The 21,692-nt window shown below is 42.0% G+C and overlaps 1 protein-coding gene across 1 annotated transcript in view; it reads right to left on the reverse strand.

Moving 5' to 3' along the window:
* The window catches only part of Nin (ninein), a 118,303-nt gene that overhangs the window by 30,895 nt on the left and 65,716 nt on the right, over positions 1-21,692 (reverse strand). Inside the window, exons 11-20 of the mRNA XM_090345077.1 lie at positions 21,312-21,486; positions 16,887-16,997; positions 16,420-16,509; positions 14,953-15,091; positions 12,404-12,525; positions 9,871-10,376; positions 5,817-7,952; positions 4,224-4,349; positions 4,043-4,112; positions 1,948-2,163 (exon numbers count right to left, since the gene is read on the reverse strand). Of these exons, the coding sequence (XP_090201203.1) occupies positions 1,948-2,163; positions 4,043-4,112; positions 4,224-4,349; positions 5,817-7,952; positions 9,871-10,376; positions 12,404-12,525; positions 14,953-15,091; positions 16,420-16,509; positions 16,887-16,997; positions 21,312-21,486 (3,691 nt within the window). The remainder of the gene's footprint in view (positions 1-1,947; positions 2,164-4,042; positions 4,113-4,223; positions 4,350-5,816; positions 7,953-9,870; positions 10,377-12,403; positions 12,526-14,952; positions 15,092-16,419; positions 16,510-16,886; positions 16,998-21,311; positions 21,487-21,692) is intronic.

A 21,692-nucleotide genomic window follows, 5' to 3' on the forward strand; every position in this document is an offset into this window, starting at 1 on the left:
CTCAAGGGGTAGGGCACTAACACCCAGGCCGAGTTCAAGCCCCAGGACTGACCAAAAAAAAAGAAAGGAAGGAAGGAAGGAAGGAAGGAAGGAAGGAAGGAAGGAAGGAAGGAAGGAAAGAAGGAAGGAAAGAAGGAAGGAAGAGAAATGCCTTACCCAAAGAGCACATTGTCCTATGTAGAATTAACTGCTCATCTTTTAGGTGAAAATTCATTTACCAAAGTCAAATTTCTACTTCTATAACTATGAGTGATTTTGAATATAATTTTAAAGGTTTGGGAGCCATTTTATTTATTTTAATGTTTTTTTTTTTTTTTTTTTTGTCAGTAGTAGGGCTTAAACTCAGGGCCTAGGGGCTATCTCTGAGCCTCTCTGTGCTCAAGACTAGTGCTCTACCACTTGAGCCACAGTGCCACTTCCAGCTTTTTCTGAGTTGTTTATTGGAGACAAAGAGTTCACAGACTTTTTTGTCCTAGCTGGTTTTGAATCATGATCCTCAGATCTCAGCTTCCTGAGTAGCTAGGATTATAGGCATGATCCACAGGCACTCAGCTGACATTGTTTTTGTATTTCTCAATATCTCTAGCCATACAAATTATTTGCTCTGTAGTGTATGTTATAAACACTTTCTTCTAGTTTTTCAGTTGTCTTTTGACTTTTTTTTAGCCATTTAAAAATTATAATCCATCTTTTATTTATTTATTTATTTATGTATTTATTTATTTTTGTGGGTCAAGGGGCTTGAACTCTGGGCCTGGGTGCTGTCCCTGAGCAATTTAGCTCAAGGCTACCACCCTACCCCGGGGCCTGGGTATTGTCCCTGAGCTCTTTAGCTCAAGGCTACCATCGTACCCCTGAGCTACAGTCCCACTTCCTACCCCTCAGCCACAGTCCCACTTCCGTTTTCTAGTGATTAATTGGAGATGAGTCTCAGCCCTGGCTGGCTTTGAACCTTGATCCTCATATCTCAGGCTTCTGAGTAGCTAGGATTACAGGCATGAGCCACCGCACCCGGCCCATCTTTTATTTTATTACCTCTTTTTTGAATGATTGTCTTTCTTTACACAAAGGTTAAAGACAAATTTGTTCACATTTTCTTCTAGTATTTGTACAGTTTTATTTCTTTTATTCATTAATTTTTTATTCTAATTATCTCAAAATATCTAATCTAGTTGTCTAGCCACCAATTGCTTAGAAGTCTATCTTTATTCTAGAAGTATGAGAAGTTGCCTTTGTCTAAACAGTAATTATCCTTTGGTATTCTTGGGACATTGGCTCCACAACCAGTTCAGATACCAAAGTCCTCAGATGCTCAAATCCCTTATATACAATGGCATTATTCTGCATATAACCTACTCACATTCTCTTACACACTCATCTCTAGATTACTTGCGATCCCTAGTAAATATAAACGCTATAAATATACTGTATTGTTTAGGGGAAAATAGCAAGAAGAAGAAATCTACATGTTTAGTATAGATAGACTTAAAAAACTACTTCTGGAGCTGGGAGCATGGCCTAGTGGTAGAGTGCTTGCCTAGCATGCACAAGACCTGGGTTTGATTCCTCAGTACCACATACACAGAAAAGATTGGAAGTAGTGCTGTGTGGTTCAAGTGGTAGAGCGCTAGCTTTGAGAAAGTCTAAGGATAGTGCGCAGGGCCTGAGCTCGAGCTCCAGGACAAAAAATAAAAATAAAAAACAAAAAAGCAACCCAAAAATTATTATTGATCAATGGTTGGTTGGAACCACAGTTTCCATGTGTCTCTGGGCCAAACTCTAGACATCTTACTACATCTGTCTCTCCAGAATACATAGTTATGTGCCAGCACCATACTGTTTTAATTATGAAGGCTTTATGTATAAGAAATTTAATACTAACATTTTTTCTATTTCTTAGGACTTCTTCAATAATAAGAGAAGCAGCAGGGTGGCTCTGGAGCATACCTGCATTTTATAGAGTTCCAGTTCATTTTTCAGATCGGCTTTTTCTTGTTCCCATTCCTCAAATGAACTCTCCCCTGGCTCTTCTTCCTTCTGGCACAGCAGCTCTGCCAGACGCTCATTAAGGTCCTGCAGTTCTTCCTGGTTTTGAGAGTTCTTTTGGCTAAGTTCTCTGTTTTCTGAATCCAACTGTTGGTTTTTGATTTTTAAATCTGAAATCTAATTAAAATGGAAATAAGTTTTAAAAAACTTGCTACCCTAGTTCAGTTTCAAAGAAAAAAAAACAGATTTAGAGGCTGAGCGCTGCTTCCTTCTCTATGAAAGTTTAAAAATACATATAAGTAGTAACAGAAATAGACTCAGCATTACAAACTCAGTCACATCAGAAGAAGATGAACAAGTGAGGCAGTCAGTCCAATTCCTCTGTGTATGGGGTACTGGATTACCACACCACACATAGCACCCAGAGACATACGGATTCTTCTTTTTTTTTTTCCAAAGTAAAAAAATTGGATCTTTCATCTTTAGACAGCCTGTTTTTTCACTTATAATCTTATAGATGCTTATCTTTCCAACTTAGTGTGCTCAGAAACCATCACATGTTACACTTTCAGCAACAGTAGGGTATTTCATATTGAAACATTTTCCATAATGCATTGACCCATAACTGCATTGTAGTTTTGTCGCAAATATTTCCTTTAATTATGAACAAACAAAATGATATATTAGCATTTTGTTATTTAGGATCATTTTACAAAAGTAGGATTTCTAGTTTAGAAGGGATATATATACATTAATTTATTAGATAATTATCTCACAAATGTCTATTCTTATTGTGATAAAAACATATAAATGGGGCCAGGAGTTTAGCTTAGTTGTAGAGTGCTTGCCTAGCATGCACAAAGAGCCATTCCTCAGTATCACATACATAGAAAAAGCTGGAAGTGGTGTTGTGGCTCAAGTGGTAGAGCTCTAGCCTTGAAAAAGCCCAAGGATAGTGTTCAGGCCCCAAAACCGGCAAAAAAAACCCCCAAATCCCCCAAAAAGCTATAAATTTGTCATTCTTCCCACCCCTTGCAATAACTAGACAGTATCTATATTTGTGTTAGTTTAATGGGTCAAAAAAAGTTAAACTTCGGGGCCGGGAGTTTGGCCTAGTGGTAGAGTGCTTGCCTAGCATGCACGAAGACTTGGGTTGGATTCCTTGGTACCACATACATAGAAAAAAAAATCTAGAAATGGTGCTGAGGCATAAGTGGTAGAGTTCTACCCTTGTGAAAGTCAAAGGACAGTGATCGGGCCCTGAGCTCAAGCCCAGGATTGGCAAAAAAAAAAAAAAAAAAAAAAAAAAAATGCTAACTTGTAAAATACTACAATAAAGAAACTTTAAAAGAAATTAAACTTCTCTAGCTTTTATGAGGATAGCCATCTTCTTACATGCGATATTATAAGTGATCATATTAATTGCCTGTTTTTTTCAACTGAGTTTTTCCATTGACCTAACAGTACAAGAGACATTTTGGATTTTAACATTTCGGCTATCTCAAGTTGTAAAAATATTATTTATTCAGTATGTCCTTGTTTTGGGGCTGTTTTCAGACACGGTCTTTGGTGCCCTTCCCAGGCTCTACATGCTTAAAGATTCTGCAAAATGAGCACTGAATGGCACCAGCCATCTGCATAAATTGTAATCTCCAAAGTGATATGCTGATTATCCGGCATCCTGCATTTGTGAGAGTCTGTCCTTAACTGTCTGTAATTATGGTGTGGAACAGGAAGGAGCTAAAATTAACCGAAAAGACACAAGGACTAGAGTTAGTATTCACAGGTATGGCTTAAGGTATTGCCTGTAATGTCCCTACAATTTCTAAAGCTGGTATTGAGCTTTTATGATCTAAAACAGCATATTCATTGTTTTCCTAAAACCAGGAACCTAGTTTAGAGCAATTATAAGGCAAATTTCTATTTTCAAACTCAGAATTCAGTCTTACCATCATTTATGATGTTATTTCAGTATCACATTTGCTTATTCTATGTACTTATAGGTTTCAAATAAAAGATCTCAGAATCAAGAAATATTTGCAAATAGTCTCCTTACTTGTTTCTTTAAATTTTCCGCCATCTTTTGAATTGCAGCCTTTTCCTGTTCTACAATTTCTATTTTTTGCCTAGAGAAACAATAAGAATATAATTTCAGAGGTAGGCTTTGACAGCGGAAGTTAAATAGCTGCTTAGTCTTTATAACTGTCTACAGACGATTTAAGTACACTATGCCTTACCACAGTTCTTCCTGAGATCCACTTAATTTCTCTAATTTTGGGCTAGCAATGCCATCTTCTTCATTTGAAGTAGTAATTTCATTTCTCAAAACAGAGTTTTCCTTGTGAAGCTTTTCAGATTCATGTCTGTAGGACAGAGATTTAACAGAAGTTACAACAAGGCAGTTGCCAGGGCATTGTTCAGAAAACTATCTAGTAACTTCTAACAAAAAATAAGCTTAAAAAGTCTAAAGTAGTAGTGCCTTAGTACTTGGAAATGAAGTTATAGCGTACTAATTCATTTTGGAGGGATGGTAAGGACATCACTAAAAGCCATTAGTAAAGTGAGGACTAAAAAGCAGGAAGATGGAGACAGAAATGGAGATGCGATGCCAGTTCTGGTTGCTGAGTTTCTTGATGGCAGGCAAACTGCTTCAAGCAAATTATTCTGTTGATCCCAGTCTCAATTTTTCCCTGCTCCAAACAGACATAGGTCATACTAAGACGTATGAGCTTTGGTTTTAGGCCACCCACTAACTTCAAGAAGAAAATATTACATAAACCCAACGGCCCCATACTTTGAAAAATGGCCCTTCAAATTGTTTGCTTAGTGTCAGTAAAGTAGTTCTACATGATACAGTATCTTTTATGTTTTATTTATTTGTTTTTCGTAGTACTCGAGTTTGAACTCAGGACCTCACACTTGCTAGGTTGGGACTTTTACCACCAAGCCATGCCTCCAGCTCTGGTTTCATTGGTTACTTTTTGAGATAGGCTTTGCTTGGGAACATACCTGAACATATCTGCCAATATTGGGCTTCTAGTCTAGCTGGGATAACAGGTATGTACCCCTTTTCCTTGAGGAAGAACCTCATGAACTTTTCTGACCAGGCTGGCCTTGAACTAGGATTCCTCCAAACTTAGCTTCCTAAGTAGCTAGGATTACAGGTAGCACCTGGCTATCATGTTAATATTTTGCTAGTTTATAAGACCAATATTGCTAGAGGACTACTATAACTCCCTATCACACATTCAAGTGATCAGTCATTAAAAGCAGTCTTTATTCTTTAAGCACATTTATTAGAATCTATTAACTCCTTAGTTAAAAAAAACCAATATTCCTATTGTTCATAAGGGATTAGCATACACTTGAAGTCATCATATCAGAGAAAGATCCATAAGCCACAAACATTTTCCTATATTAGTATAAGAAGAGAGTTCTTAGCTACCAGATGAGTTAAATAATACACAAAAGACATCCACTCTCATCTACAATGTTTCTCATCTAAGTGAAGAAAGTAATGCTGACCAACATAGCATCTACCCATCCAAATGAACAAATTGCCAGAAAAGGACCCCTGTTAATGCTGTGACACTCGCCATTCTGAACTTCCACACCCAAACGGGCATCGTTCATTTACTACGAGGAAGGGAGTGCCTACTAGGGAAAGTTATTCTACTTGTTAATAGGACACAGAAGCAGAAGGAAGTCTAGGTACTGCTCACTTCTTGGAGAAGAACAAGTTAGTTTCTCTAGGCAGGGCAAGCAGCAGAAGTTAGATGGGCTCAGGTGCTCTGCCAGCTTCTGTGAAGTCTAGGAGGCGCATACATTACCTCAACAGTTCAACTTTCTGTTGCATCTCACTGCATGCGATCTGCAGCTCATGCATCATGGCCTTCAGCTCTTCCTCCTCCTCTCCCTGAGAAGGGACATCTTTATGCTTAACTAAAGTAGTGACTCGTTCCCTCAGCTTTCTAGTCAGTTCCTGCAGCTTTTGTTTCTCCAGTTCTAACTCTGCTAGTGTGGCCTGATGCTCAAATGGAGGGTCTTGAAGGCCTTGGAGGACAGTGTTTTCCTCCAGTGTAACTCGGTTTTGGACTGTGGGCTCTTCTTGGTGTGTCTGCACTAAGAGAAACTCTGGACTCTTCTTGGTTCTGTGTAACCAGGCAATTTCATGTGCTTTGACTTTTGCCAGGAGCTGTGTGCTTCCTTGCTCTTGGCACTGAGCTTCTTGTTTCCATTCTTCTACAATATGGTGCATGCTCCTAACCTTGGGAATGCATTCTTCCAGAGACTGACTGAGTTCAAGCACCTTCTCATCGGGCTGGAGCTCCAGGTTATCTGACCTGGCTTCCCACAAGGTGAAGCTGCAGTCACTGTGCAAGGCCCCTCTTTCCTGAAGTTCATCAATCTGCCCTTGTAGTCTCACCACCAAAGCATTCAGCTCCTCATTTTCAGTCTTGACATCATGGTAACTCTTTTCCAGGCTAAGGAATTTTCTCATCATTTCCTCCACTTTCTTTAATTCCGACCGCAACCTGAAGACTTTTGCAGTGAGTTCTTTGCTGGTTTCTAGGGCCTTGTCATAGCGCATCTCCATCATTCTCAGCTCCTCCTGAAGGCAGTCATTTTCTCGAGTGGCATCCTCAAATAGCAACCTATATTTGGGAGACACCTCAGAGACTCTCTCAAGCATCTTTAGTTTCTTTTTTAGCACAGAGATGTCAAAAAGCAGGTCCTGTTTCTTTTCAGAAGCCCGGTCACAGTCAGCACGCAAGATCTGTAATTGTTCTTGGAGCTGACAGATGTGGTTCTTCAAGTCCCAGGATTCGGTCCTGGTCTCATCACTATTTTCAAACTCAGAGAAACACTCCACGGAAGCTTCAGACTCCTCCATCTTGACCTTGTGTCTCTGATCAGAGCTGGCTTCTGTACTTCTTGCCTCCTGAACCTCATTTTCCTGCAGGTTGCTCTGGATGTGCCGTGGTGTGACACTTTCGGCTTGCTTCATTCGGTTTTGTGATAAAAATGGTTGTGATTGTTCAGCAGAACTTCCCAAAAATTCTGTCACTGGCTCTTCTAAACAAGAGGACATTACTGACCCTGGCTCTAATTTCTGCAGCCTCTGTTGCAATCTAGAAATTTCAGTAGCCATTTTCACATTCTCCTTCACTGCACGTTCATGAGCTTTCTGCAGACTGATGAGGACATCACCATTTTCTTCCAACAGCTGCTCCCCTTGCTCAAGCAGGGACATGCCTCTGTTTCCTTCCACTTCCTCCCCGCCTCCCACTGCCTGGCAGCCCCTATGAAGCCTAGACAGAGATTCTGCTTGCTGCATGGCCTCGATTTTACTCTGAAGCCTAGAGATCTCTGTGTTCATCTCAGCCCTGTCTCGATCAGCTGCCTCACATGTCAGTCTGTGGGCATTCTCCACGGCCAGAAGTTTGGTCATCATGTCCTGCCTCTCCTGCTCATGTTCTATCTGCAGCCTTTCAAGCTGCTGACTGGCCAGCTGCTGGGAGGCCCCAGCCTGGCACAGAACCTGCTCTTGCTCTCTTAGCTCTTGTGCACGGGTGCTCTTCAGCGCAAGGATCTGGTTGGTCAGGAGGCTGTGCTGGCTGCGCAGGTCCTCTAGGTCTTGTAGTAGCTGCTCTCTCTCAATGACCATACTATTCAAATGTTCTTTGTATGTCTTCTCCAGCATCTCCCTCTCTTGGGTCAGGACGAGAGAGGTGGCTTTCTCTCTCTGCAGAGTCTCCCTCAGCCGCTCCTGGGCCTCAGCACACTCTTGGGTGAGCTCATCCTTCTCAAACTCCCACTGGGCTCTGTCTTCCAGCCGTTGCTCAAGGAGCTCCTCCAGGCTGCGGAGAGTCTGCTCACAGCGCTCAGTGACTTTCTGACACTCAGCCTGACACTGGGCTTCTAATTCAGAGGTTCTTCTATTACATTCTGTTTCCATTTTTTCCCTAAATGTAGTCAACATACAGCATTACTGAAACTGTTGCCAGCTCCGGAAGCAAGCAAAAACATGTTCCCATGCACAAAGAAGGCTGCCAAATAAACAACTAAAATACTTTCTAAAAATGGCCTCAATTCCTACATGTGTCCTGGGATGAGGTCCTTCCTTCCCTCCCTTGTCCTTCCTTTCTTTCTTTCCTCCTGGCATTGAACTCAGGGCATCTTCATATCTCTGCCTCCTGAGTAGCTGGCACAGGCCTATGCCACCATACCTGGGCCTAGAGTTTCTTTTTTTGAGAGCTAAGACTGGCAGCAATAATTAATATGGAAGACTTACCTTTCTCTGAATTTAGGGGGTAAGTTATGAAATTCCTTGACATACTCCTAGATTTGAGAATATGTTTTGAACCAAAGGTTTAATTAAATTGGCATCTTACATTAAATGGTCAAATGCATAATAATCTAACTTGTAATCTGGAAAATACATAACATTCCTTCATTTTAATTAATCAAGCCTCGTGGGACACCAGTCACCTACGTCACACATATTAAGAAATTTATTCTGTTTCTGCTTCTTAGTTAATAAAGTAACATTAATCAGGATGTGAAGCAGTGGAGCTCAAATGTATCTAGGTCTACACCTGAAGAAAGTGACTACAATGTGCTGTTTCATAACTTCAGGAAGCAATGTAATTCTGCCCAGAGTCTATCTTCTTAATTGCTTTCATCAGAAAGCCATGGGACTGAACTTTCAAAGGAACCATGTGCGGGGTTATTCTCCCACCTAGACCCTCAGAAGTAAAATCTTAATACCAGTAACACATTCCTCTTTAACAAACAAACATCAACAATAAAACTGATGTGTAAAGTGGGACAGAATTGGCTGAAAAACCTCAAGCCATGAGCTGTTCTTTCTCAGGCCTCTCGAACTTCTAGTGTCCACAGGCAAAACCTGGGTTGCTTTAATTCCCCTGGCTCCTTACCTTCCTTCCTCTTCTTCTTTTTCTTTCCCCCCTCCCCACTAATTTGCTTACAAAAATGTGTGGGCAGATTTGAATGAATATCAGTAATGACATAAATCATCATTTTCAATATAAATCTTAGACTTTATATAAATTATATCCAGCCTAAACATTAATGGCCAACTTGTGATGTAGAGTTAAAATAACGTATGCACTATGTATGGGTACTTGAGCTATGCCCCAGTCCTTTTGGTTTTATTTTGTATTGGACAGAGTTTTATTAATTTCTCCTGTCCTACTTATAATTCTTCTATATCTGCCTACTCAGTAGCTAGGATAACAGAGTGTTCATTAATACTGTGCTTATCCTTAATTTACTTTCCTGTGTAAGCAGAGCGTTACCATCTATACTAAACTTGAAATAGTTAGAGATGGTTCATGAGAAGTTAAACAAACATTTTGGACAATTACGTCCCTTTTCCTGTGAACCCACTTTTACTTTTTTTGTTTGTTTTTTCCTCTTTCTGGACTTTTAATTTTTGGTGGGTCATGTGGCTTCAACTCGGCCTGGGTGCTGTTCCTGAGCTCTTCAGCCCACCCGACTCTTGAGCGAAGATCCACTTCCTGTTATCTAGTGGTTAACTGGAGATAAGAGTCTCAGGTCCTTTTGTGCCTGGGCTGGCTTTGAACCTTGATCCTCAAATCTCAGCCTCCTGAGTAGCTAGGATTACAAGCATGAGCCACTGCACTCAATTTTTTTTTTTTTCCCTTGCCAGTCCTGGGGCTTGAATGCAGGGCCTGGGCATGGTCCTTGGGCTTTCTCAAGGCTAGCATTCTACCACTTGAGCCACAGTACCACTTTCAGCTTTTTTGTGTGTGTATGTGGTACTAAGGAATCGAACCTAGAACTTCATGAATGGTAGGCAAGCAGTCTATCACTAGGCCACACTCCCAACACCCTTACCTTCCTTCTTGAAGTTCCCGTTGGTGCTTTTCTGAGAGCTCTTTCCTCAGCTCTTCTTTCTCAAGAGCATACTTCTCCACCAGGCTTCGTAGCTGCTCCTGGTGAGCCTGCTCTAGGTCCCGAGTCAGGCCTCTTGCCCTCTCTTCGGTCCAGACGCTGCTCTGAGCCAGTCCTTCCCTTTCCCGGTTAAAGTCTTTCTCCACCTGCTCCAGCCTGGCCTTGAGCTCCAGCTCATGCTCCAGCCTCAGCTCCTCCTGAAGGTGAGTCTTCTCCTCCTCAAAGGCCACCTGCAGTTGTTTTTTCTCCTCCTGGTGCCTGCAGCTGGCCTCCCGGTGGGCCTCCTTCAGCACCTCTGCCTGGCCCTGAAGGTCTGCAATTTCACTTTTCAAATCACTGATTTCTTTTTCTAAGGTGTGTGCATCATGCTCATACTTTTGCCTCATGGTTTCCTGCTCCTTTTCACAGGAGACTTTGGTCTCATCCAGCTGCTTCTCATAACCATGCACCTGAAGTCAGACAATGAGATCACTACAGGCTACTCCATCTAAGGGGGTGACAGGAGCAGCAAGCGTTTCTACCCTATGAGACACTTCTCAGTTTGTTCATTTCGTTGGGAAGCAACTTAATGAAAAAAAATAAAAACCTTATGGGGCCGCGAGTTTGGCCTACTGGTAGAATGCTTGCCTAGCATGCACGAAGGCCTGGGTTCAATTCCTCGGTACCACATACATAGGAAAAAAAAGCCAGAAGTGGTGCTGAGGCTCAAGTGGTAGAGCTCTAGCCTAGAGAAAGTCCAAGGACAGTGGTCAGGCCCTGAGCTCAAGCCCAGGACTGACAATAAATAAAAAATAAAAAATAAATAAATAAACAAAATCTTAAGACATTTAAAATCAGGCATGGTATGCTTTTATTTGTCCATTTGGTTGAGTTTTATTAGCTTATGAATATCTATTAAGCACTATGCAGGCCTGCACTTTGTTTCCAGCTGTGAGTGTAGTCTTAAAATCATTAAATAAATTCAGATGTTTATTAACTCCTAGAAGGTACTCTGCAGGTCCCAAGGGAACACACAGCTGGATAAGACACAGCCCTTCAATCAAGGAGAAACCAGTCTAGAGACAGGTATGACAATGAGTGCACTGCAAGGCAAAATGCAAGATATAAGAGGGACAGAATGGGCCAGGAGTTTGGCCTAGTGGTTAAAGTGCTTGCCTAGCATGCATGAAGACCCGGGTTCGATTCCTCGGTACCACATACATAGAAAAAAGCCGGAAGTGGTGCTGAGGCTCAAGTGGTAGAGCTCTAGCCTTGAGAAAGTCCAAGGACAGTGCTCAGGCCCTGAGCTCAAGCCCAGGACTGGCAAAAAAAAAAAAAAAAAAAAAAAAAAGAGGGACAGAAGAAGAGGCTGATATAATCCAGGCAGTCAGAGCAGAGAAAAATGTACATTTTGTTGGGCAATTTAGGAGTCGCCTCGGGTAACAGGCAGCATTTGACATAAACTCTGAAGGGTCAGGAGGCTGAGATGTGGAAACAAATGGTTTGCATTAACATGAGTTTGATGGGGAACAGCAAAAGAGAAGATGGGGAAGGTAAGATGCAAGCATTAGGATATCAAGGACCAAAACTTGTACCTAATCTAATTGATAATACTAAAGCAAAGGGCTTTTGTGAAAGCACCACAGCAGTGCATGCCTGTAATCCAGCTAGGTGAGAAGAGTAGATAGGAGGATTACAGTTCTGGGCCTGCCTGGACAAGGTAAGACCTGCCTGAAAAACAAATTAAAAGAAGTAGCTGAAGTGGTAGAGTGCTTGCCTAGCAAGTGAGAGATTTTAAATTCAATTAGTAGCACACGCACGCGGACACACACACACTCACACACTCACACACACACACACGAGAAAAAGGCTTTTGTTTTAATTAGTTATAGTAGTTAAATCAAATTGTGTACTGTATTTATATAAACTGTTTTTCTTGACGCTTGCAGAGTATCTTAACAGGAGGTTCAAGTAATAATTTTTGCTTTAATATTTTTTTCAACATGCTGGAACCAATACAAGAGCTTCACGTTCCACGCAAGCACAGGGCAAAGTAGATTACATTTTGGAGAGTTTCTCAAGAGGACAAGGTCTTGCTCCCAGACTGAGGAAGTACGCGCCTGTCAGCTAGCAGACACACAGTAGTGCCGCTATGTGAGAAAACAGAACTGAGAACGTTCCATATTCAGAACTCAAATAAAGAATACTGAGCCAGGAGCCACAGGCTCACATTTATAATCCCAACTACTCAGAAGGCTGAGATTGAAGGATCTTGGTTCAAAGCCTGGGCAGAAAAGTCTATGAGACCCAATTAATCAGAAAAAAAAAAAGTCATCAACAGTTCAAAGCGGTAGCGTGACAGCCATGAGTGAAAAAGCTAAGCAAGAGAACAAGGCCATAAGTTCAAGCCCTAGAACTTACATAAAAAAAGGAAGGGAGGGAAGGGGGGAGGGAGGGAGGGAGGGAAAGAGAGATTTTAATGGCAAGCAGAACTTACTTTGTCTTCAAGCTCCAGTCTTAGGCGACACATTTCCCTGTGGTGTTGTTCTTTCATCTGTTCGATGACTAGCTCTGCCTCAATGCTCATATTCAGTGGATTACATTCTTCAGAACCAAGCCCTGAAATTACATGAGACCCATTGATCCTACCATAGCTTCTCCCAATAACACAATCTGGCATCTAAGGACAGACAAACAGCCTCACCAAGAGGTAATTTTCAGCCTCTATTGTCACCAGTATAAGCTTTTATGAAACAGGAAACAAAAGAGGTCCCTTTCAAAGAATTAGGGCAAATAAGAAATTAAGGTAAATAGATCCACCATGTTCAGGCAACATCCCACTCTAATAGAAACAACTATTTTGGGCAATGGAGGGAAACAGGTGCAAATGGTTGATCTCCCTTCAGTGAACATGCTAATTTGTCTCCATCCATCAACTACCTGGAGTAACAAATTTGAATGACAAGTCAGCAGAGGGACAATGTGGCAGGGGGATACATAAAACATCCATCATATTTGCTGTTACATCTTAAGGTGTTAACTTCATATATCAAGATACTTGACTCACCACTCAGCATTACATAAGACTAGCTATTGGCATGAAAGTTTCCTAGAGAGTAGGTGCTTAAATTATGAGCTAAAAGCTAAGTCCTAGGTTAGGAACTTACATATAGATACTTTGCGGGGAGGGTGGAGACTGAACTCATTCATGTGAGTCCACCTCTCCATAGTGCCCGAGAAAAATATTGGAATTGTGAAGCAGAGTTGAATGCCAGTGGCTTGTACCTGTAATCCTAGCTACTCATGAGGCTAAGATCTGAGGATCATAGAAGCCAGCACAGGCAGGACAGTTCATGGCACTCCTGTCTCCAATTATGTACTCAAAAAGCCAAAAATGAAGCTGATACTCAAGTGGCAGAGTACCAGATTTAACACAAAAGCTCAAAAGTTCAGGGACAATGCCCAGACTCTGAGTTCAAGCCCCAGGACTGGCAAAAACAAAGGAAGGAAGGAAGGAAGGAAGGAAGGAAGGAAGGAAGGGAGAGAGGGAGAGAGAGAGGGAGAGGGAGAGGGGGAGGGAGAGGGAGGAGAGGGAGAGGGAGGAGAGAGAGAGGGAGGGAGGAGAGGGAGAGGGAGAGAGGGAGAGGGAGAGGGAGAGGGAGAGGGAGAGGGAGAGGGAGAGGGAGGAGAGGGAGAGGGAGAGGGGGGAGAGGGAGAGGGAGAGGGAGAGGGAGAGGGAGAGGAAAACGTGAAACAGAAGTTGAGGGCTAAGCTAGTGCAAAATCAAAAAGTCATGCCAACTGTTTCATAGACATTTCTTGAAGAAGAGTTCCAAAATGACAGAGGTATCATTTTTCTATGTGGAGAAACAAGCAGAGGGAGAAAGGGACAATTCTAGGTCATAGGTCTAGGTGCTGGATTGAATTTTGCCCTGGGCTTTGTCTTCATATATTAAGTCACCTTCCAAACCTAGAAGTAGTACAAGTTAGGTATAAGCCTCCAACCAACACTTGGAAAAACTGTTGATCTGTATCATATAGTCACACGGTTCTGACTCCTCCCTAGAGAAAGTAAGTTGAGAATGAAACAGAAGGTACTCAGAGCCCTTATCTTCTTGCTCACTCCACTGACTCAGCTACAGCAAATAAGTGAGAGGAGCAATGAGCCGCCTTTGTAGAAACATTTTATCCAAGTAGCAAAGCTATGCATAAACCAGGAACTGAGATGAGCGTTCCTGAAATTCTAAACCCAACAGACTCAGGAAAGAGGCAGGCATCAGAAGGGAGGAAAAGACAACGGTGAAAGTAGAACCCAGTATGGGTGGCTCACACCTTCAAACCTAACTATTCAGGAAGTTGAGATCTAGATGATCACAGTTTGAAGCCAGCCTTGGCAGAAGAGTTCAGTGGATTCCATCCCCAAAATAACTAGCTGGGCAGGAGGCATGGCTCAAGAAGTAGAGCACCAGTGAGAAAGCAAGCCTAGCAAGCTCAAGGTCCAAACAACTATGCTTCCAATCATGCCACTGCAACCCACAGATGACCAACTGTTATCGATCCTATTGGCTGCTTGGTAGAGGCAATCCACACATTTAGCCCAGCCAGCAAAAACAAAACAAAGCAAACAATAAAAAAACATTTATGGATTTTGTGGTCTGTGGGTCTGCCCCTGGCATCTCATACTAGGCACGGGTACAAAGAGAGGAGTTACCAAGACTTCAGTATCTAAAATCTAATACTGCAGGCCTAGATTCTCAGTTTTGCAACAAGTACGTTTGCTGGTTTATTTTAAACCAAGAAAATACCCTCGTGGCTTGATTTTTTTTCTTTTCCATTGCTTTTCTGATACATAAGTAGATCACATGGAAAGTCTCACAAGACTTCAAGGACAACTGAAAAGCAGATCACAAGCCATCGAGATCAAGCAAAGAATACTGCCAGCATCATTGTTTCCCCAGGTTTCCAGACCTCTGGCATTCTGCATTCCACATGGTTCTAAAACAAAGGTCAAATACATCTGGTCAAATATATGACTGGCCGTGTTTACCCTGGTCAGGCTCAATGCCACTGTTGCTCACATCCAGTTCGTCACACAGAGAGTTCTTCAAGGGAAGCCTGAATACTTTGCCTTGAGCGCGATACTCTTCCAGCTCGGACTGGAGTTCATCCACTTGGTCTTGTAATACCTGTTACATGTGACATCATAAGAATATGCAACAAAAAATAAACTGGACATCGTCAAAACAATTGTGTGTGTGTGTGTGTGTGTGTGTGTGTGTGTGTGTGTGGTCCTGGGGGCTTGAACTTGAACGCAGGGCCTAGGGGCTATCTCTGAGCATTTTTGCACTCTACTAGCTGAGCCACAGCTCCACTTTTGGCTTTTTTTTACCCCAGTGGTTAAGTGGAGATAAGAGTCTCACAGACTTTCCCGCCTGAGCTGGCTGTGAACTGTGAACTCATATCTCAGCCTTCTGAGTAGCTAGGATTACAGGGCTGAGCCCCTGTAGTGCCTGGCTTGTTGGTATCTTTTAAAGCACACACCCAGCTGATTGCCAGTGTTTTGTGCACAATTTTGGGCATATTTTTTTTTTACTTAAAAGAGAACTCAGTTCTCAGTTCTACCTTATTCAATTTTTTAAAGTATTTTTGGTTTAAGAAAAAAAATCCTGGGGCCAGGAGTTTGGCCTAGTGGTAGAGTGCTTGCCTAGCATGCACGAAGACCCGGGTTCGATTCCTCAGTACCACATACTTAGAAAAAGCCGGAAGTGGTGCTAAGGCTCAAGTGGTAGAGCTCTAGCCTTGAGAAAAATCCAAGGACAGTGCTCAGGCCCTGAGCTCAAGCCCAGGACTGGCAAAAAAAAAAAAGAAAAAAAAATCCTAAGCTTAGGGGAGTTAATTGAAAAAAAACAAACAAACAAGATTTCTGCTGGGACCAAGAATGTGTGTATCTCTACTAATAGGAATAGTTTCTAGTTAAAGACCAGTAGTTTTTGGTTAATCCACATTCTGTAAATAAAGGAATGTATTTGGAAGAAGGTAAACAAAACCTACCACAAGACAAAACTACAGGACATTTTATTAGATCTGCAGTGGTCAATCAGGAAAGGCTAATCTTTGAATAAGCGTATGAACATGACCGTATGTTTCTCCACTCAGTATAAAAAAGCACTAGCAGTTCTCTTACTGTGAAGAGGCAGAGGTGAATGTAGTTTGACCTTATGGTGCAGAATACTGAAGATGACTAATATTGCTAGCATTCATGTGCATACTTACTACATCCCTAACTGTTCTAATCACGTTACACATATCTGTTTATTTGTTCCCCGCACCAATGGTACTCTCTTCCCTGAACATGTACCTTCTGGGTGGTACTCCAATTTTCACTTCTTACAAAAGAGCATTATGGTAACCAAAGATCCAGTGACTTTCTTACGATTTACCCAGGCAGGAAGATGCAAAGCTGGCAGTTGAAACCAGGTCCTCCTGGCTCATGAAATTCTCTTTAGGCACTTACCCGACACTGCTGTTCATACTCGTTTCTCATCTGTGTCAGCCTTTCTTCTTGTAGAAAGAATTCAGCACTGCTGGGATCAAGATCACCAAACTAGAAGAGGAAAAAGACAAAGCCAACATTCTTTTTTCACCAAGTGCCCTTTAACCTATCACATACCAAAGGCCTAAGATTTTGGTGTCACCCAGGCTCTTGAATATGAAAGGAATGTGGCATTAAAGGGGAAAGGACACAGGCCAGAAGATGAGAACATTGGAGAATGATGTGTTCAATTCCAGCTGGGATCAATCCCTACTGCCAGGAAATGTTTTCCCTTATAACCATACCACTAAATACATCCCTGCAAAGTTACAACTTCCTTTAGGCACCCAAATAATTCACTAATAAACATGTCCTTGGCATTGCTTCTGTTCTCTTGAGTAAATGACACTTGGAGAACATACTAGGAAATCAGAGTTCAACAGACTTACCTTTTCTGCTAACACATTTTCCAAATTTCTCTGAAGTTTGTTTGTCAGATTCTCATATTCTGCCAACTTCTCTGCATTTTCCAGAAGCTCATTTTCCAGGCGACTATTTTCCTGGGGAAATTAAATGTGTCACAGATTAAGAAATAGGGAAACGGTTATACCACCTGTGTGATGGTACAAAAGTGCTCTAGGTTAAGAAAACCTGCCTTGAAAGCTACAGTGCACTAGAAATGAAAGTAAAGAGGAAAATGTTGGGATATATCCTAGAATCCCCAAGTTTGTCTCTTAAAAGAAATATTCTAAAAAAAAAAATTCCTGCACCATTGTGCTCTGAAATAGGCTAGCCAATAGCAGGCAATGTAGACACTGAACACTTGAAATATATCTAGAATAAACAGATGTGCTATCTGAGTGTAAAATACATACCAAATTTCTCAGAGTACAAGCATATATATGTATATATAAACTCAGTACTGCTTTCAGTACACTGATTACATTTCAAAACTATGACTTATAATACCAGGTTAAGTACAATGACTTGAAATTAATTTTCTCTTTTACGATGGCCAATTGTAAATTTGAAATGACAAATGTGGTTTGTGTTGTACCTGTACTTAATAGTTCTGAAATAGTATATTTAACATGACAGAAACTAATACTCTCAATTTACTGTCCAAGGAAAGAAATCTGGTGACAAAATGCCTTGACCAATTGTTAGCAAAAGAGAAAGCTCAGAAAAACTATAAAAAGTAAGAAAAGGAGGGTGCTAGTAGCTTATACCTGTAATCTTAGCTACTCAGAAAGCTGAGATCTGAAGGTCAAGATTCAAAGCCAATTTGGGTAGACAAACACAAGTGATTCTTCTTTCCTTTTTTTTTTTTTTTTGGTGGGTCGTAGGGCTTGAACTTGGCTTGGGTGCTGTCTCTGAGCTCTTCAGCTCAAGGCTACCACCCTACCTTGAGCCAAGCCCCACTTCCCAATTTCTAGAGGTTAATTGGAGATAAGAGTCTCGGGTCCTTTTTGTCCCTGGGCTGGCTTTGGACCTTGATTCTCAGATCTCATCTTCCTAAGTAGCTAGGATTACTGGTGTGAGCCACCTTGCCCAGTGAAAGCCAAGTGATTCTTATCCCTAATAAGACAACAAAAAGCCAAAAGTAGAGATGCAGTTCCAGGACATGGAGCACCAGAAAAGCTAAATGAGAGCACAAGGCTCAAGTTCAAGGACTAGTATTGGCTCATACACACACACAGAACTCAAATTATTTTTATTTATTGATATTCCAGTTCATATTTAAGTTATAAATTTATTTTGGTTTAAGGAAACAAAAACATATAACTTATAATTTATATATGTATGAGCTATTATAATAAAGTAAGACATCAGCTGAAATTCACAAAAAGTTTTGCTTTTTTTCATTTAAAATGATCTGGATATATATAGCCTTTGGGGGAAGATACCCACATATATTTTTTTAAACATACAGACATGCCATTTGACATATTTTCTTCTCTTATGTTAAAAGATGATTGAAAGAACATTAATTTCAAAGTGCATTTGCCAAAAGAATACAGAGCCAGGACCATTTTGATATGTTCTATTTCACACTCTCATCCAGCAATATGGGGTGAAAAAAGATGTACTTCAAGCATTCATATAAAAAAATACTGCCTTCCTTAAAATGTTACTTCTATAATTTTAGTTATTTAAAGTCCATCTAAAGTTATATGCCACAGTAATGAGCCATCTCTGGGTATCAGACTCATGCTGCTCTCTGACTCCAGGGACTAGCAGGCAGGAGGCAAAGGTGGCTGTATTTCAGAATATAGTAAATGCACAATCTCTGGGCATCCAGAAAGTAGATGCAAGGGAATAAACAAGTAGTAATCAGACCTACAGTGCTGAAAATGGCAAAGGAACATTATCAGGAACAAAGAGCTGCTGGAAGGGTCAGAGCTCTAGAGTGGTTGGCAGAGTTGATGTTAGAAAGATATGATGCCAGGCACTGGTGGCTGACACTTGTAACCCACACTACTCAGGAGGCTGACAGCTGAAGATCGCAGTTCAAACCTAGTCAGAAAAGTCCATGAGACTCTCAACATCTCACCAAAAAATAAAGCTGGATGTAGAGCTGTGGCTCAAGCAATAGAATTCTAATCTTGGGCAAAAAAAAGCACAAGGATGGCACCCAGGCCCTGAATCCAAGCCCCAAGACTGGCACAAATAAAAAGGAAGGAAGGAAGGAAGGAAGGAAGGAAGGAAGGAAGGAAGGAAGGAAGGAAGGAAGGAAGGAAGGAATTGAGGAAGGGAGGGAGGGAGGGAAGGAGTGATAAATAAAGAAAAAAGAAAGAGAGAGAGGGAGGGAGGGAGGGAGGGAGGGAGAAGCATTAAGGACAAGGATGTACACTTTCAGTGGTCTGACCACTTGCAGCCAAAAAAAAAAAAAAATCAACAAACAAGCAAACAAACAAATGGTATCAATATGATTATAACTGATCTTTAGTAAGGTAACTAAGTTCTGGTGGCTCTCACTTATAATCCTAACTACTTAGGAGGCTGAGATCTGGGAACCAAGGTTCAAAGTCAGCTTGGGCAGGAAAAGTCCATGAGACTATTATCTCGAATTAACCACCAAAAAAATCTGGAAGTAGAGCTATGGCTCAAAACAGTACTTATCTTGAGCAGCACCCAGTCCCCGAGTTCAAACACCAGAACTGGACAAAAAAAAAAGTAAGATTATTGAGCTAGCCACCTAGAGGTGGGCAAGATGGAGGAAAGGTCTACCAGGGACATTTTAATTAGTGAAGAAACTCTGAAGCCGGGTGCCAGTGGCTCTCGTCTGTAATCTCAGCTACTCAGAAGGCTGAGATCTGAGGATTGCGGTTTGAATCCAGCGCTGCAGGAAAGTCTTATCTATAATAAAACTACTCAGAAAAAGTCAGAAACAGCAGTGTGGCTCAAAGTGGTAGAGCACTAGCAGTGAGCAAAAAGAGGCTCAGAGACAGTGTCCAGGCCCACAGTTCAAGCCCCAGGACTATATATGTATATATATATATGTGTATATATGTATATATATATATATAGAGAGAGAGAATATATATAGAGAGAGAGGGGGGCAGAGAGAGACACAGAGACAAAGAGAGAAAAAGAAAGAAAAAGAAAAAGACAAGAGGGTGGGGGGACAAAAAAGCCAGGTGAGGTGGCTCACACCTGTAATCCTAGCTACTCAGGAGGCTGAGATCTGAGGATCTAGGTTCAAAGCCAGCACTAAAATCCATGAGACTCTTATCACCAAGTAATCACTTGAAAACCAGTAGTGACACTGTAGCTCAAGGGACAGAGTGGTACCTTGAGCCGAAGAGCTCAGGGACAAGGCCCAGGCCCAGAGTTCAAGCGCCACGACTGACCAAAAAAAAAAAAAAGAGGGAGAAAGAGAAAGAAAGAGAGAGGGAGGGAGGGAGGGAAGGAGGGAAGGAGGGAAGGAAGAAAATAGAAAGAAATCCAGAGCTTGTTCAGAAGCTGGGGAAATGCAGGGGCAAAGGAGAAGTGCATCAGGCTTTGACATGACTGAGAGACTGGTGAGTGAGGATGAGGCAGGACCACTGAGAATTTAAATTCTGTGGATCATGGCAGTCATGCTGATGAGGGAGAAATTGAGGAGATGACACAGATACATAGTTAGGAGGGGGTAAAAGGCTCAGCGTATCCTGAGTAGAGGTTCAGGAACAATTCATAATAGAAATAGTAGCAAATGCTTCACATGTACTTGTTATTTTCCAAGTTAATATATATCGTCTGATATGATACCCATAAGATAGACCATCTGATATGACACCCATGCCAAGATTAGACAGTACCCCTGTTCTATCCATCTGTATCTAATGGAACAGGTTTGAGTAACTTGATCAAAGGCTTTTTCTGTACACAATAGCACCAAGATCAGAACCAGGCAATCTACCCCCAGTTCCTGGCACCCTATTTAACCTGGTAGGGAAACCCAGGAAACAAAAGATCTCTTCCCCACTCCAGGGCAAAGGAAGGAGGGGGGAAGTATGTGAGGAGAAAGGCATGTTTGGAGGTTCAGGGAAACATTCTGTGTGGCAGGGAATGAGTCCATCTGTGCAAGCAGGGAGCCACACAGGAAAGGAAACAGGAGACCTATGCAGGAGGACAGGCTTAGAGGAGCACTATGGTGTCAGCCAGCTACCATACCACCCTGAGGACCCAGTATAATCTCAGGGCAGAATTGGCTACCCCAGTGAGCAACGTCAGCACACAAGGAAGACACAGCCTAGCAGGGTCCTCGCCATGTCCGTGTATGAACCACTGGGGCCAACCACAGAACAAGCCTTGCAGTCTTGCTTTCTCACAGAGCCACAGCTTTCCCCCTGTCTGCCCTGTAAGGAAAGAATGAAGAGGAACATTACCTTCAAAGAGAGGGCAAGGCGGTCCCGGATGAAGTTCTCTTCTGTTTTTGCCTTTTCCATTTCCTGCTCAAGTTCTAAGCGCTGCTTTCCCACCTGCTGCAGGATCTGCTCTCTCTCTCTGCACAGCTCATTCTTTAATGCTGCTATGCGCTCCTTGTACTCCTCATCCAGTTTCCTGTGAGAGGATAAAACCAACAAGCAGTGGAGTCAGGTCCCTCTGGGGCCCACCAAAAATGGAAACAGAGTTAGAGAGATAGAAAGTGCTATGAGAAATGGCCTCCTGTGTCTTGCCTTCCTTTACGCTTGGCCACCCCACCAGACATAGCCAGGGCGGGCGGGCAAAGCACCCTGGGCAAGCAGGCTGGGTAAAGGACTCAACCT

The sequence above is a fragment of the Megascapheus bottae genome, chromosome 14 (assembly GCF_031878675.1).
Source record: "Megascapheus bottae isolate mThoBot1 chromosome 14, mThoBot2.hap1, whole genome shotgun sequence".
NCBI lineage: Eukaryota > Metazoa > Chordata > Mammalia > Rodentia > Geomyidae > Megascapheus > Megascapheus bottae.